This window comes from Lipotes vexillifer, unplaced genomic scaffold (assembly GCF_000442215.2).
Source record: "Lipotes vexillifer unplaced genomic scaffold, Lipotes_vexillifer_v1.1 scaffold240, whole genome shotgun sequence".
Lineage (NCBI taxonomy): Eukaryota > Metazoa > Chordata > Mammalia > Artiodactyla > Lipotidae > Lipotes > Lipotes vexillifer.
Genome location: NW_006797481.1, coordinates 2,389,545 through 2,406,798, shown reverse-complemented (window position 1 = coordinate 2,406,798; position 17,254 = coordinate 2,389,545). Strand labels below are relative to the sequence as shown.

At 51.0% G+C, this 17,254-nt stretch overlaps 1 protein-coding gene across 1 annotated transcript in view; it reads left to right on the top strand.

Moving 5' to 3' along the window:
• Positions 1-1,743: 1,743 nt before the first annotated feature.
• The window catches only part of BAG3 (BAG cochaperone 3), a 22,483-nt gene continuing 6,972 nt past the window's right edge, over positions 1,744-17,254 (top strand). The window contains exon 1 of the mRNA XM_007469572.1: positions 1,744-1,951. Coding sequence (XP_007469634.1) covers positions 1,766-1,951 — 186 coding nt within the window. The 5' untranslated portion in view covers positions 1,744-1,765. The remainder of the gene's footprint in view (positions 1,952-17,254) is intronic.

The window sequence follows — 17,254 nt, the reverse complement described above, 5'->3', positions numbered from 1 at the left end:
GGAAAACAAATTGAGCAAAGGAAGAAGACAAAGATAAAAATTCACTTTGGAATCAATCTTCAATAAACATCAATATTTATTGAATATGAACTCTGGGCCCAGCCTTGTGCTCAGGGTTTCAGAAATAAGGAAGAATAAGAGAGCCACTGACTAGTGCATTTGAGGGTCTAGCTCCTTCAATAGTAATACTTCTTACGGTAAATTACTGCACTGGCATTTGGGTTTATACCCCATTCTCGTGTGTTTGGTGACCCAAGTCAGTCCCTGGGGCTTAATCATCTCTGTGTTTTCACAAAACTGAGTTTTTGTCCTTTAAAGCTGATTAAGTAGACCTATGTAAGTGAGAATCATTCCATTGGAAGTGATTGGCAGGCCTCTCTAGCATTTGCTCCAAAAGGAGTAATTTGAGGGCGGGAAGACACAAAAGGTGTTGTCTCTGAGGGCTCCAGAGTATTCTCTGCATTTGAGTTGGAAAGCTGGGCCCAATATTAGCCCAAGACAACTTCTCAAAATGTTTCTGGCTAAGGGAATGAGTCTGTGTGCCTAAGGATCTAAAATGGGACCCCCCCCAAACATTCTGCCTCTGGGGGCGCACTCTCTCTCCCAGAGGAATTGAGGTGCTTGGCTGTTACAAGTGCAACCCACCACTGAATTAATCAAACAAAATTTTTTCCTGATTTGAATTCTCCCCTACTTTCCAAATGAAGGTCAAATTAAGATAGCAAGAACCAACTTCCACCATTAAAAAGACCCAAACCCAAAAGAATATTTTTTTTTCTTTAAAGTTGTTCAATGCAATGATAGTTTCTACATTTGAGATTTGAGGTTCAGGAGCATAAAACCATGAGCTGATGCAGTCTTTCTTTAGGTTTCAAAAGAAGGGCAGGTGAGTTTCCATTTGTACTTCCATTTTCTCCCTGGCTTGGTGATGGTGTCGGATCAACATTCCAGAGCTCCTTCCGGACGGCCCTTAAGCCTATGGAAAAAAGTGACTGAAACGTAACGGAGGGACGCCAATATCCTGGAGTATCAGTATATGGGGATGCAAAGGGGAGGTGGGACAAACTCGAGTTTAAATCCAGCGACTTTAAAGGTTAACGATGACTTTGTTTTTATACGAAGGAGCCAGTCCCGGGAACACCCACGCGGCTCCAAGAAGAGGGAACGAGTCTGAAAACCGAAACCGGCCCAGGACACACAGACGATGTCCCCGGGGCTCGCTAGTCCTGCCGGCCGGCGGCACGCGAACTCCGCGGATGCACAGGGCCCGCCCCAGGGCCATCTCGGCCGGGGTATCCCCGCCGGGGAAGCTGGGGCTGGGGAGGAGGTGGAGGGGTGGAGGAGGGGCAGCCTGGCCGAGGCCCCGCCCACGCCCTGCCCACGCCCCGCCCCGCCACGATTATAGCTGATGACTCAGGGCGGAGCTCCACATCCAAGCGGCGCCGCCGCCAACTTATCTGGATGGGACCAGAAGTTTCTAGCCGGCCAGTTGCTACCTCCCTTTATCTCCTCCTTCCCCTTTGGCAGCGAGGAGGCTAGTTCCAGACGCTTCCAGCCCTCTCCGGCCACGTCACCCCCTCCTTTAATTCATAAAGGTGCCCGGCGCCGGCTTCCCGGACACGTCGGCCGCGCGCACGACTCTAGCTCCGGCCGCGGCTAGCGAGCGACTCTGCACCTGGAGGTCCGGCACCCCGCGACCCCGTGACCCGGCACCCCGCGATCCGGCACCCCGGCGGCCGCCCCCCTGGGCCGACCCCCACCCAGCATGAGCGCTGCCACCCACTCGCCCATGGTGCAGATGGCGTCCGGCAGTGGCGCCGGCGACCGCGACCCCCTGCCCCCTGGCTGGGAAATCAAGATCGACCCGCAGACCGGCTGGCCCTTCTTCGTGGACCACAATAGCCGTACCACGACGTGGAACGACCCGCGCGTGCCCCCTGAGGTCCCCAAGGTGAGCAGGGCCCACGCCGCAGGCCGCCGGCTCAGCGGCCCCCCCCTCGACGGCCAGGGGTCGGCACAGGGCTGTAGGGGACGGCTGGACTGGGCCGGGCTGCGGGGACGCGAGGCGCCAGGTGCCCGCCGGCCGTAGCCCGCCTGAGCCGGTGCCCCGGAGGTCAGTGAAGGCCACCTGGGACGCACAGACCCCCCCAGAAGGATACCAGCTCTCAGGGGGTCGGCCTGCTGCCCCCCCCGCACGAGCCCCCTCCCGTGGCCGGCGTCGGGGCGAGGGGGAGGTCCCGGAGAGGACTGTCCTCCCTGGGCCGCGTTTGGTTTCCGGGGGTCGGGCGGGAAGTGGGACCCGCGCGGTGGCGCCGGGTCCGGCCCGCCGGCTCGATTCGAGGGGCCGTGGGCCAGGAGACGAGGGGAGGCCGGCCTGGTCAGCATCGGAGGCCCAGGCCAGGCCCCGCCGCGGCCTCCGCCCGGCTTCCAGAGCCGAAATCCTGGTTTCACCCTGCTGACCGAACTTCGGCGGACGCCGGGGGGCCATTGGCAAGCTGGGGTGGGGGTGTTTTAGGGTCTGTTAGGAATTTTACCTGCTAAAGTTCCTGAATTCGATTGAAGGTGTCTTGACTTCACCCTCCCATCTCAGGCACAGAGTGACTCAGGAGACTGGATGTAAATTCATTCCTTTTTTTTTCCCCCATTCTGTATTTGAAATTAAAATTGTATTATTGGTTGAAACTGTTTTCACTAAGAATATATTCTAGTATGACTTGTTAAAAACAAGATGCTGTTCTTCCAGGCAGTTTCTGAACTAAAGATGTGGGACTGTCTCCTAGTTGGCTATTGCCTTAGACATTGCCTCACACTGGCAAGAAAGAAACTTTTTTTTTTTTTTAAATGGCAATACATTCCCTTCCTTGTTATGTTACTAAAATACCTAAGATTTGTTTCTAATACACAAATAACTGTGTAGTAATACTTTTGTATTAGAAGGATGCCTCACTTACATATATGCAGGGATAAATACTACTTAATCCTTAGAAGCATGAAAATTTGAAAATAGGAACTTGGAATGAGTCTGTTAACTTAAAAAATTATGACTAATCGTACTACTCTTGTAATTTTCTATAAATTTGAGCTTTTTCAAAATATAAAGCTTGGCAAAAAGAAATATACTTAAAGGGTAGTGTTACGTTGTCTGGGCAAAATAAAAATAAAAGTCAGAGAGCTGGTAAGTTATTTTGAAGATTTAAAAATTCACAAAATTAAAAATGCTTTATAAATCATTATTTTAGAAGAAAGATCTGTGTTATCCACCTTCATTTTTATGCAGTTTTTTCTTAAAAATATTTATAAGACTGGTGCCCAACAGTGAGACATTGTAAATTCAGCAGCTTACATTTATAAGAAATTAATTGTATATTTATTTCTGAAAATTAGTACCAGAGGCTATAATTAGCTGGGATGGGCATAACCATATATACTTTGCTTGTCTGTTCAGCCCATTATTGAGTGAAACTGATGCTCATTTCAAACCAGCTCTGTTACTGCAGCCTGCAAGGATGTAGATCTTTACTGTGGGCAAAAAAACACAAAAAAACAAAAAAAGTATCATTTTGAGGCTTCCTTCCTATAGAGACAGGGACGGTGAGAATCCGCTGGCATCCTTGGTGGTGAGTGAAGATCAAGTTTGAACATATCCACTGTGAGTGCAGTGTTAAGTCCCACCTTGCTGGCACTTTGTTTTCAACATGAAACTCACTCAGCACGTTGAGATCTTTGTGCATCTGTGCAGTGGATGGGTTAGGCTGTGGTTTTATAAACTTCTTCAAGGGGGAAGAAAACAGGTTGAGTTACTATTATTGTTCTCGACAAGTAGAAAATACGAGCTACTAAATCAGAAGTCTGATGCCGGAAAAGTTGATTTGAAAATTTAACAGTCAGAATTTTAAAGTGGAAAGGTCTTTAAAGACCTTTTACCCCAGCCTCTATTTTTCTGAGAAAGAAACCCAGAGAGGGGCTTCGCTGGTGGCGTAGTGGTTAAGAATCCGCCTGACAATGCAGGGGACACGGGTTTGAGCCCTGGTCCGGGAAGATCCCACATGCCTTGGAGCAGCTAAGCCCGTGCGCCACAACTACTGAGCCTGCCCTCTAGAGCCCGTGAGCCACAACTACGGAGCCCACGTAATAAATAAATTTATTAAAAAAACGCAAAAAAACCAAAAAACAACCCAGAGAGTTCAAGTGTGTTTCCAGAGGCCACTCAGCTAGTACCAAGAGCAAAGAGAGAACTACACTGAAAAGTCGATAAGAGGCAGTGTATCTGTTCAGAGGTCTTAAATTTTTACGAAACTATGAAGTGTGCAGGCTGGAATACTTGATAATTTTTGTATCCTCCCAACCATCAAGTATTGGGTGGCTGACTTCTGTTCTGTGACTACTTAGGTGGTGATGGCTGGATGTGATCAACTCAAGAAAAGAGCTCTCTTTACCAAATTAATTACTTGAGATTTCTCAGCATGGTACCAAAACATAGGGAGAAAACGAACATTCAGTTCATTAGCTCTGGGCTTCATTGCTTTCAAGACTGTGCTTTGATATACACAGAACATCTATGTGACTAATTCACTTTCACTTATATGAATGACACCTTACTCCAGAGTAAATACAATGGAAAATCCTTCACTGTTACTTTATATTCGAAATTTGGTTTCTTAATGTGGAATGAGAAAAGGGCTCTGGCAGAAAACAAAGGGTGATTTTAGAGGAACTGAGCTAAGAGGACCCTCTGAGCATCCTTACTTTCAAGAGGGGATGCTGTCAATCAATAAAGAGCTATTCGGGCTTCCCTGGTGGCGCAGTGGTTGGGAGTCCGCCTGCCGATGCAGGGGACACGGGTTCATGCCCTGGTCCGGGAGGATCCCGCATGCCGTGGAGCGGCTGGGCCCGTGAGCCATGGCCGCTGAGCCTGCGCGTCCGGAGCCTGTGCTCCGCAACGGGAGAGGCCACAGCGGTGAGAGGCCCGCGTACTGCAAAAAAATAGAAAATAAAAAAATAAAGAGCTATTCATTGAGCATGAAAAACAGAGAAAGCCCTCTTCTGGAGAAGACAGCTTCTGGGTGTTTACAGTTTAACCATGTAGGTACAGAAATGGCTTTCGTGGAAAGAAGAAAAAGATTAGAACTTTGGTTTAGTCTTATCCTCTGTTGTCTTACGATTGATCCTCTCTCATTCCCCTGAGGTGGTTAGAGTGACTTTTCATCCCATTTTTACAGAGGCGGCAACTGAAAGCAAGTGTCTTGCCCTTCATTGCAGAGGCAGGACAGCTAGAGGCAAAGGCTTTGGACTTAATCCAGCTCCACTCTGAGCAACTGAACCTGCAGTCTTCCCGGATATCAATTTTCTGCACACGTGGGCTTCCCACTAATCTCCTGGCAATTTCATACCAGTCCAGGCCCCATCTCTGGCAGAGGGCTTGACGTCCACTTTGGAATCAGGGGATGTACAGTTTCTGTGCAGCCACTCCTCCAGGCTCTCTTGCTAAATAAACAGAGGCCAGATATTTTGGAGTGTGGCGCTGTGCTGCTGCCTCACAAACCTTCCTGTGACCAGAGAGAGACCCTCCTCCCTGGAGGAGCAGGGCTGTTCTAGCTGTGGCGGTCTTGGAGGTCCCCGGCACGAACTTGGCAGTCTCCAGGGAAGACTTTTTTTTTTTTGGCGGTACGCGGGCCTCTCACTGTTGTGGCCTCTCCCGTTGCAGAGCACAGGCTCCAGACGCGCAGGCTCAGTGGCCATGGCTCACGGGCCCAGCCACTCTGCAGCATGTGGGATCCTCCCGGACCGGAGCACAAACCCGTGTCTGCTGCATCGGCAGGCGGACTCTCAACCACTGCGCCACCAGGGAAGCCTTTTAAGAACACACGTTGCCAGCTGGGTACCCCCTTGTTCAATCCGAGTTGCTCAGGGTAGGGCCCAGAAATCTGTATGTCAAAAAAGCTTCCCTCTTGGTTCTTGGTTCCAGCAGTCTGGCATTTGGGAGCCACCGAAGGACAGTGACCCCACTTCTTAGGGGGGAGGGGGAGCTGTGACTTCACGTGCGCCTGCGTAGGCCTTGGCATCCTCAAGGGGCCTGCTCAACATCTAACCTGCGGAGCCATCACCAGAGCCTCCCTTCCTTTGTGATGAAACTTGCCCGGTGCGTGGCTTCTGGGAACGAAGATAGGGGTGGCGTGGGGAGGGGTGGAGCTTGGTGGGGTGCCAGTGCCGGGTGTGGGGAGGTGGTCCCGAGACCCTCCTGAACCCCAGGAAGAAGCAAGCCAGAGTCTCTCCCTCTTGTCTTCCGCTGCCGGCAGAATCTCACCACAGTAATTTGACAGATTATCCTCAGGCTCTGTGTGAGACAGGAACATCCTTTCAGAGGAAATCGGAAATGTTTTGAATGTAGAGCCCCATTTCTTCCCCTTCATGTTCAGCGGCGCCTCCTGAATTTTCTTAAAGATGAGATCACCTTGTTCTTTGCAGATTGACTGCAAGCTCTTGTGCCTCTTAGAATTGGAGCACAGTCAGGAAATGAGTGGCCATTCTCTCCTTTGTATTTCCAGGAAGCTGCAGTTACTCCGGAGCACATGTCTTTATGACTGATGAATAGTGATTTGCTGGGGGTGGATAAAGAGCACGGTCAGATGCCTTACGAGTCCAGCTCATCCGGGACCTTCATTTTCCCTCTAAAGAACAGTCTGTGTTTGGCTTATGCAAGAACTGAGCAAAACTTGTCCCCTGTTTTGTGGAGTATATTTACCCTTTACAAGGGTAGAGTCAGTGCCTGGGAACCGTGGCAGCGTTTGACGTTAGCCAGGGCCGGGAAGGCTTGATTGTTTGTTGCTGTTGGGCTGCCTGTGAGTCAGAAGGCTTCATACCACCCATGAGGCTTGATTAGCACTGTCCTCGTTTCTGGAATGACACACGGTTGCCTTATATAAACCACTCCGCATGTCTGTTACTTCCTATTGACATTTTAAAATGATCTGGTATTTTTCGTAGAAATTAAGAAACCATGCGGAGTCCAAACCGACTCCTTCCTTCATAGTTTTGCTGTCTTCACGTTGCTCTTACATGTTTAAGACCTTATATAGAAAAACGGGGAGCAGGAGACAAAGGCCTTGCTTATTAGGAACCTCCGAGGACCCTCTAGTGCTGATGGACACCGAGGAGACCTCTCTCATACCTGACTGAGGAATTCTCCAGCCCCTCCCGGCTCCCCATTGCTCGTGAATCAAGTCTACACACCCTTTTGTGCCTCAGCCCTCAGACTCACAGTTGGACTTTTGAAGCTAGGCTCCAGATCCCCTCCTTTTGCAGATGTGGAAGCTGATCTCTAGCCCTTGTTTGGCGTGTGCAGCTGCGTGAGCTATCTGGTGTTCTCAAACTCTTCACATATTTCTATGACAATTTCTTTGGGGGCCTTGGCAGCTTTTCAGCAAGCCAGGCAGCTTGTAAAAGCTTAAGCAGAGAGAATTTCTTTAGGAAGGGATGAACTATTTTTTTGTCTGTCAACATATTTATAGATATGTGCCAGATGCAGGTGGGTGCTTCTCCAAACCTCTCTTTAAATCCTCAAAGCAGCTCACTAAGGTGGAAGCTGTCAGGCTCACCTTATGCCTGAGGAAACAGACTTGGAGAGAGAGGATGTGCCTGGCCTGTCAGCTATGACGAAACAGAAAGACTGTTGTGGCCAGAGGTTTACCACCCACCCCTCACCCCGCCCCAGGTGACAGACAGGCTTGCCGCTAGTGGACCTGGCTGCTTCTTTATACTCAGTCCTTTATGCTCCGAGCTCGCCAGGCACAGTTCTGCTGATAAACAGCCTTGAGTCCATCTCTTACAGCCGATCAGAAATGTTGGCTCATTTCCTGAGCCTGGGTCTGAACCTAGAAGATGGCCCCCAGTCTTCACTCATTCATCTCTTCCGACATTTTTGAGCACCTGCTCTCTGCAAGTCATGGTGTTAAAGGCCACACAGAGGATAGTTCTGCCTCCTCCGGTGCCATTTTCCACAAAGCATTCATTCCGTCTCTCCGGTGAAGTAGGCTGTACCTGCTCTGGACTCCACATTACTTCCATTCGAACCTTTCTTCCAAAAGGCAGCCCTTTTCTGCTTTGCCTTGGGGTCACGTCCCTGTGGGCTGGGAGTCCCAGAGGCACCGTCTGCGTCTCTTTCCCCTTTCTGCCTCTCAGAGCCCAGCAGGGGCTGCAGGCTCAGTGTGTGAAGGATTCTGCACGGGGAAGAGTAAAACACGGGCCTGGGCTCCGGAGTGGACAGGCTGGTTGAAGGAAAGCATCCCTTACTGAAGAGCATGTCGCGGGAAGCCTCCTGTTGGTTCCTAAGCAGTGTTGTCTTCTGCTCCCAAATGTCTCCCGGGAGCCGGTTCCTTTTTATTGAATTTCTGAATGGCCTTTTCTCATTCTCATGGGTCTGGAGAAGCTCTTTTTTGTCCCCGCCAGTGACACAGCGTCTTGGAGCAGGCCTGCCGGGGAGGCCAGTTGCTGGCAACAGCCAGACGCCGCTAAGCCACAGCGGCAGAGAGCAGCCCCGGCGCCACGGAAGGAGTCTCTCTCCAGTTTTTTTGTCCATGAGGCTGGCAGTAAGATCAGACGCTGCAGAGCGAAGCCTCTTATTCACTGTCAATTCTGAAGCGCCCAGGATTGTAGATTGCCTGCTGCCTACATTAGGAGCCTGTAAACAGTGCGCCTCCCGAGTCCCCGCGCAGAGCCGTGTCCCTAGTGATTGAGGCGAGACTTTCCCCTGAAAATGCCTTAGCATCCTTTTGAAGAACAAACATTTCCTATTTTGAAGTAACTTCCTCAGTTTCTTGAAAATTTAATTTAATTTAAAGTAGAATTGTTGTTCTTTTCAGTTATTTTAAAAATTCTTCTTGGACAAAGAAAGAAAGAATGAATAGTTTAGAAATGGAAACAGCAGGAAGAAAGGAAAGGACGTGTGTGGCAGAGAAGGCAGCCAGCCACATCGCTTTTGAATCTTCCAGATTATCCCATGGACCCTGAGTGTCAGAGCAGGACCAGCTCTCCTGCTGGGCTAGACTTGGGTTCTGTCCCTGCAGAGGCCCCATGCTGGGCTTGTGTGGAGTCTTGGGGCTGTGGTGACTCAGAGGTGAGCCCCGCTCTCGCTGCCCTGCCTCAGCCAGGCAGTGACTCAGCATCAAGCCCTGGCTCCCTGACCGAGACCACACTTGAACTGAATGTTCCAGGTCTGTGCCTCAGCCCAGCTCCAACTGGGCAAAATGAAATGCTTTCCCTCCTGCTGCGTTTTACCCCAAGAAGGTGAAGGGTTTGGAGACATTAGCCAATCATTATCACACAGTGTACAGGGGTGGCAGGAATAGTGAAAGGGTTAACGTATCCCTGGCCTTGGCGTCTGACAGACCTGGGTTCTGGTGATCTCAGGTAAATCACTCACCTTCCCCGAGCCTCAGTCTCTCCTTCTGAGAAATGGGCATACACCAGTACCTGTACAGCAGGGTCGTGAGGATCGGGAAAGTGATGAGCCAGGGCCTGACCTGAGGCATGTGTGTGGTCCGTGGCGACAGTCCCAGTCTTCGCCAAGAAGTCGGAGGGGATTCACAGGCGCTTGGCTTTCCCACAGAGTGGACAGTGCTGGCTGGACGTGGGTCTCTTCGTTCCCAGATGGGTATGAAGTCTCGTTTCCCAAGGCAAGGCCTCTTCTTATTGCCCCTGGACCACTTTAGCTGACTCTCCTTCCACCAGTGTCCGGACACCCTCAGCACCCTTCCCGGGGGTTTCCTGTGTCCCTCGTGGGGGTGGTAGGTGCTGGGCAGTAACTCAGCGTGAGGGCAGATGAAGGCTCTCAGCCAGACCTGCAGCCCACAGCCTCATCAGCCTGTGGACTCACCCCAGATCCCCTGCCCAAGATGGGCCAGGGGAATTGTGTACCCTGTGTTCTGCAGGGGGCGCTGTGTTTACCCTGAATCCCGACTGCTTGAGGCGGGGCTCTCCCTCCAAGTCTCTGCACAGGCCTGAGGACCGACCAAGTGCCCAGTGGTGTTGCGGGGAAACGGAGCCACGTTAAACGAGGGGCTGGCCGTCTGCACAGGTGTACTGGACCCTGCCCTAAGGGGGGGAAATGTCATCGTGGGTGGAAGGAGAGAGGCAGGGGGTTTCTAATTGCCACCACCCTTTTGGGGGAGGGTGGTTGCTGGGGAAGGAATGCTTTGAGAAGCTGCTTAGGGTCGGGGAGGAGTCCCTCCAGCAATCCCCCCAAGACTGCCACCATCTGTGAGAGTCTCCCCTTGCCGGAGCTGTGGTTGATGAATTGGAGATTTTTTTCTTTTGCGAAACTGTGTTTTGTACAAAATACATGTCCAGTGAAGCCCAGCACCCTGGTAACAACAGATGCTTTGCATGGTTGACATCTCACAGATGGAGGAGCCCGGTGACTGAACAGTGTTCTACCTGAGTCTGAGAAAGAACCTTGAGAAACCCATGGAAATGTGTCCATGGGGATGAAGAGGTCTCTTTATCTAAATTCAGACAAGATTTCGCTTCCTAATATGGAAGTTTCAGGTACTTTTCCGTTTGTGATTTATGCCTTTAGATTGATCCCTATGCTTTTTTTTTTTTTTCCTGAAGAGGAAGTAGGTAGTCTTTAATTTCCCTGAAGCCGTTGAGCTCAGGAGCTGAACCCCAGTGACCGGGATTCTCTTCCTGGTTCTGCAGTCACTTCCCATGTGACCTTGGGCCACATCTGCTCCATGGTATCCTTGAGGAGGGGTCCAGGGGGCCCATGGGGGACTCTGAGCCCCGAGCGCTCTCCCCAGCAGGGGACATACCCAGCTGTGGCCTGGAGACTGCTTATACGCCCTGGGGGGACACACTGAGAATATTAGGGGGACACCAGCAGATGTTCTACTCCCAGATGCCTCCTGCCGCAGCCTGGCTTGGCTCTTTCCCCTGGGTCTCAGGGGCATGTGTGCAGGAACCACAGTCACTGCAGGTTGCATGTTGATTCTCAGGTGAGTTTGTCTCCAAGGCAGACCTCTTCAGCGCCTGGGGCCTGTTGAAGAGAGAGGGGAGTTTAGGGCTGAGGCCCCTAGAGTTGTTTTTAGCTGTGTTTGCTTCCAGGTTGTGAAACTTTAGATAATTTCTTAGCAGAGAAAGTGCCATCCCTGCTAATTAGTGCTCTTAAGACTCTCAGATAAAGGGGCTTCAGACTCTAACAGGCTCATTACCAACTTGGTGAGATCACTGAAGAATTAAACCCAAATTCGCAACTCTGTAAACAATAGGCCCAACCAACTGTTGCTTGGGAAAAGCTGGGTTCGTCAATAACTATTTGTGGAATGGAGGAACGTAGTTGTATAGGGCATGGGACAGCTCAGAGTTTACAAAGACTTTCTCGTGCCTTATTTCACTTAAATCTTGCAAAAAGCCCTGGAAGGCATGGGGATTTTTATAGCTGGGGGAACTGAGTCTTAGTAGCAAGGAGTCCCATACGAGGGCACACACCTGGCGAGCAGCAGGGCGGGATTGGAGTCCTGAATGGCAACTTGAAAACAGGGGCTCATCTCTCTCATTTTAAGCACATCTTTAAAATGTGCTTTTCCCTAGCAGAAGCACATAGGGACACCCATCTCAGTAATCCCAGGATCAACTATACATACTTTTTTTAAAATTTTTATTGGGGTATAGTTGATTTACAATGTTGCGTTAGTTTCAGGTGTACAGCAACGTGAATCTGTTATACATACCCATATATCCACTCTTTTTTAGATTCTTTTCTCATATAGGCCAATACACAATATTGAGTAGAGTTCCCTGTGCTACACAGTAGGTCCTTATTAGCTGTCTATTTTATGTGTAGTAGTGGGTATGTGTCAATCCCAATCTTCCAATTTATCCCTCCCCCACCCCTTACCTCCTGGTACCATAAGTTTATTTTCTACATCTGTAACTCTTTGTAGATAAGTATACATACTTTAATAACAGGGCATATCAGTTAAAACCTCCAAGCACCTGGGACTAGATTGCTTACAGCACAGACTCTTGTCTCACTAGGAGTGCTGTAAACAGACTTTGGTGGATGTGGACTTTACTTATTATGCAGAATTTGCCCAAAGTCCATTACATGCCCCAAACAGGGCTGGGGGCAGTGGAAGAGACCTTTTACCACATTCCAGTGGGAACTTTGAGTTCGGCTGTGGGGATGTAGATATCTCTTTATATATCACATTGGCAATACCTTATTTCATGTCTGTGGCCTGTAATACCAAATGGAAAGTTTTGGTAGAATGTTGAAGCTCAGGTCTCTATGTGCGCTTTAGAAGGAAGTTTTTCTTTTGTTTTGCTTCCTGCCTGAAAGAGGCAAGCCAAGCCACTTTATTTATTTATTTATTTATTTTGCGGTACGCGGGCCTCTCACTGTTGTGGCCTCTCTCGTTGCTGAGCACAGGCTCCGGACACGCACGCTCAGCGGCCACGGCTCACGGGCCCAGCCGCTCCGCGGCACGTGGGATCCTCCCAGACCGGGGCACGAACCCATGTCCGCATTGGCAGGCGGACTCTTAACCACTGCACCACCAGGGAAGCCCCAAGCCGCTTTATTTTGATCCACGTCCTCGCTAAATGGGGAGTCCCAGGATTCTTATTTCCCGCCATCTTTTTTTCTTTGTTTTAGGAGTTCTGAAGTGTCTTTAGTAAAAGTCACTGCCTGGCAGGCGTGAGACTCTTCTGGCCTAAAAACCCAGTTGATAGAATCTGTGCCCTACTTAGGACTCCAGGCTGTCGAGGCGGAGGTGCTGCAGGGCAGCCCTCAGAGTGGCCTTTGTCGCTGTTCCCCTTCATTCAGACTGTGGTCTGTAGGTGTTGAGCCCCAGTTTGAAAGAGCACTGTACCGTGGAGCTGGGGTCGGAGCTCACAGGGACGCCGCCGTTTTCAGGGTTCATGGTTCCACCCTGCTTTTAAGGTGCAAGGTCAGCGGCTTCCTCCTCTTCACTTGGTTCATGCAACTCTGGAGCACCTTGAATTCCAGAGAGTTCTAATGTGATTTAACTGGGTGCAGTCAAGAGCGGTCACTTTTAGATTTCCGCCACGTCAGCTTTTCCTTGTTTTTGAGCTTTATGTAGGTGTTTAGACCTAGAAGAGATCTTGGAATCAGAGGTCACGGAGAATGTCAGGGCTGCAAGGAACCTCCTTTAGGTCAGTGCTCCCAGTGCCATGGGGGCTGGACTTGCCCACACCTCCTGAGTCAGACTTTGTTGGGGTCTGAACGTAGCGTCTGCACCTTTTTGCATTTCCTGGGCGCTCCGGACGCCCCCTAGAGTCTGAGGCCCACTGCTTTACAGAACATCTGGGCCTCCCCTTCATTTCGCAGCTGAGGAAACTAAGGCCCAGGGAGGGGATGTGAGCTGCTTGCGTAGCTCACGTATTTCAGGGCAGAGTCAGCTTTAGGACCAAGCGCAGCCTCTTTCCAAGTCTCCTAGCTGTCCCCTAAGCAGCCACATTGTTACTAAAACTCAGTAGTGAAGTTTAGTTGTGCTCTTAAGCAGACAAGACCTGTGTGAGCCACGGGCTCATCCAAGCTCAGAACCTGGCCCCAGGCTTGTCTAGTAATAATATCTCGTACTCTACAGGGCAGACTTGGGCTCACCTGAGGTAGTTTTCCCTGCTTTTTATCCCGGCCTCCTCATGGAGTTGTTTGGCACCCGCAGAGGATTTTAATGCAATGCACAAAGAGGAAGCTTGAACCAGTTCATTTTATAAATTAATGCAGTGAGATAAGCAGTGGAAGTCAGGCTCTTATTTCCTAATTGGATTTCATATGTATGTATTCCTGATGGCTCTGCCCACAGATAAGGATAATGAGCTGAGCTGATTGGAAAACACTTCCTGTAATGCCGTCACTGCTCCTTAGGGAGCTTAGGCAGGTGGTGATGAGGAGGCAGGGCTGGCCGTCATCTGCTTGGTGACTGTGATGGCACCCCGACCCTATCACGGGGGTCACACAGAAGTGCAACCCCCAGGAGAAGGAGTCCCCAGTCCCCAGCGAAGTCAGGGTGGGGCAGGTAGTGCCTTTCCTCTGTGAAAGATGCTGGTTGGGCTTGAACTCGAGGACACTTCTTACGGGACTGAGGAGACACGTTCTAGTCATATTCTAGGAGAATTATAAATATTAAACATTTAAAAAACTTTTTTCTTGGACTTCCCTGGCGGTCCAGCGGTTAAGACTCTGCCCTGCCAATGCAGGGGGTGTGGGTTTGATCCTACATGCCGTGCGGCGTGGCCAAAAAGAGAAAAACAACCTTTTTCCTTTGAAAAAAATTACGTCTTTTTTTTTTTTTTTTTTTTTAACTAGACTGTGATGAAAACACCACAGAAGATAGGAAGGGCAATTTAACTCTTTTGGGCGGTGCTTTTTGGTTAGTAAAACTGAAGCGCTTGTTGTTGACAGGGCTCTGATGAGAGGCGAGTAGAAGCAGGTGGTGTCAGCGTCTGGCGCAGACCCTGTTATGGGTGGGCGTCTCCTTTCAGTTTAAATTATTCACGTAGAAGTGTTACTTTTCTATCCTGTAGAAGTGAGGTGGTCTTTTTAACTTACCTAAAGCAGTATTTTCTAAACAAAGCCCCCACCAGAGTGGCAAGGCAGCCCGCCTTCTTTCAGAGGCCATCATGAGAGATGTGTGGGTTTTTATCACATGTCATAAATGGGTCGTTAATTCACACGGAACCAGGAGTGCAGACCTCAGGACTGTAGGAAAGCAGCCTCCAGGCCTCCCGTAGCCACCCTGCCTTCCAGCTTGGGCCCTTGACACCCCCAGCCCTGTCTGCGATGACCGCACGCTCCCTCCACTGACCCGGACATGGCACTACTCCCAAGACCAGGTCAGGTATTGCCTCCGTTGTCGCAGCCCCTGGGGCAGGCGGAACTGCTCTCCCGCCCGCCTTCCTTTCTTCCTTCCTTTTTCTTCCCTTTTCTTTTTCAGTTGAGGCACAAAATATGCTCAGGGAGATGCGTCAAAAGCACAACTCATGGCAGGCCCGCTCCAGTACCTTCTGGATCCGGGGGCTTCCCCCAGGAGCGGGCAAGCCTCAGCCAGGCCTCTGTACGGCTTCCAGGCCCGGGAGGGTCTGAGGTGGAGGCCCAGCCAGCAGCTGGCTGTGTGGCGATGCTGGGGGTGGCAGCCCTCACCTGTTCGGTCTGGACAGTGTGGGTGGAATGTGGCAGGGGAGGGGCAATGTGGGGCTCCCAGGGAAGTGGGGGGTGTGAGAGACTTCGACACGGATGTACACCCGTTTACCACCACCCAGAGAAAGACGGAGAACATTTCCATCCCCTCCGAAGGTTCCTTCCCAGACGACTCCGTTTTCTCCAGGTGCAGTCACCGTTCTATTCCAGTCACCACCAGCTAACTTCATCCTTCAGCTTTGATTCCTCTGACACTTTGGGGTCTGAGGAGCATAGTCATGGGCCTGTTTAGGGGGGATTCACATGCCTTTTGGCCTTCCCGGCATCACTCTTTTTTTTTGGTGGGGGGGCATCCCTTTTGATGTGCTCTCGTAAAACCTCACGACAGTCCTATGAAGTGGGTGTTGCTAGCTCATTTTCTAGAAAAGGGGATTAAGGCTCACTGAGGTTAAGAGAATTACCCCAGATGAAAGAACTGTTACTAACAGAGGTGAGAATGAACTTGCATCCTCTCTAGGAAAGCCCCCTCCTACTAGAAAAGCCCAGGCGGTCCCTCATCCGCAGGGCCTCCTGTGCTTTGCAGGTAGTTTTGCTTCCTGTTTGTTTCATGCAGCCCCCAGTTGGCAGGGATTGTGCCTCGCTGGTTTGGTGATCCCATGGTACCAAGCAACTCGGGAGCAGGACGTTGACCAGGGGCCAGTCAGCGGATGAGGGCTGCTGACTGCTCAGCTCTGCTTTTGTGCGTGGCCAGGAGGAAGCCCGCAGAGACGATGCCCCAGCACGCATCCAGGCCCCTGCTCCAGGCTGGAAGGAAGGTGCCCAGTACGTGGAGAAAATGCCCGGACGGCCTGTGGGGAGTCAGCTCCGAGCAGCAAGGCGTTTCTTCGGTCCCTCTTGCTGCCTCCCTTTTGGTGTCCCTCTCATGGCAGGAATTTGGTTCTGAATGTGAGGCCTGGACCCACTCCCTGCTCTTGAGTGACCTGAGTTAAGCAGGCTAAAATAATGCCGCTGCCCTGAGCACGTGGGTATTCTAATCTGAGAGTGCCTGTCTGCTGGCATCCCCAAGGACATGGCAACACCCTTGCCTCTCCTTCGTGCTGGAGGCCCTCTGGGGCGGGGCTCTGCAGGAGGCAAGCAGTTCATGGGTCTAAAAGGGCTAAGTTCCAGGGTCAGCCCTCCGGTTTCCCCACTTGTGACCAGTTTTGCACCTCTGGGAATTACACCCTGAAGCTCCTAGAGCCTCCGCTCTTGGCGTTCGTTTGCAGTTCAGAGGGATGCCTCGTGAGGAAGGATCACGCTCCTTCACAATAGTTCACCCACTCGGGTGTGTGTCAGTGGCACAAATCCTCAGCCCCCTCGTCCATAAGAGGACCCTCTAGTGCTCAGGAGGTCGTCAGGACCGGAAGCCATGGGGGTCCCTGGTTTCAGTTGCCCAGCCTCTGCTTGGTGAGAAGTGACATTGCCCGGTGAGTGACGGGCCAGCCTTGTTGTCTGAAACAAGATCTTTCTCTGTGGTACATCTGGAACTTGGCCTTCTCAAGGGTCCCAAAATAGCCGGGCCGCTGAAGGGAGAACTTCGTGAGAGGACAGAAGAGAGACCCAGCCGCTCCTCGCCAAGCAAGCTTTGTTGGCATCACAAGACCAGCACAATTAATCCCCGGGTTTTGTTCTCATCCTGTGCTGCTTCTGCATTCCTTGTGTATCTCCCTTTCTCGCAGCTTGTTCTGAAAATATTCCTGAGGAGGCAGCGTCCCGCTGCCGCCCCTTCTCGGCAGATTTCCAGGCTGTGGCCTGCGTTGGGATCCAGCACGAGTCTCTATCGCTAGGAGACATGAGGACATTTTAGAAAGCAGAGAAGCTGGCTGTGGCTTAAGGAGGTGGAATTGAATGCTCCTTGCACCTTCTGATCTGGGTCTGAAGATTTGGGAGGCGGTCAGTGACTCACCTATATGCACTGCCACCGTGTCACCCAGCAAAGAAACCTGTCTTACCAGTTTGGGAAACTGGGACTTCTCTTGTGCTCAGCAGTTACCTTGGCTCCCCTGCTTCCTCTGGATGCTTCTGATTCTTAAACTGCTGCCCATACAGCTGCTT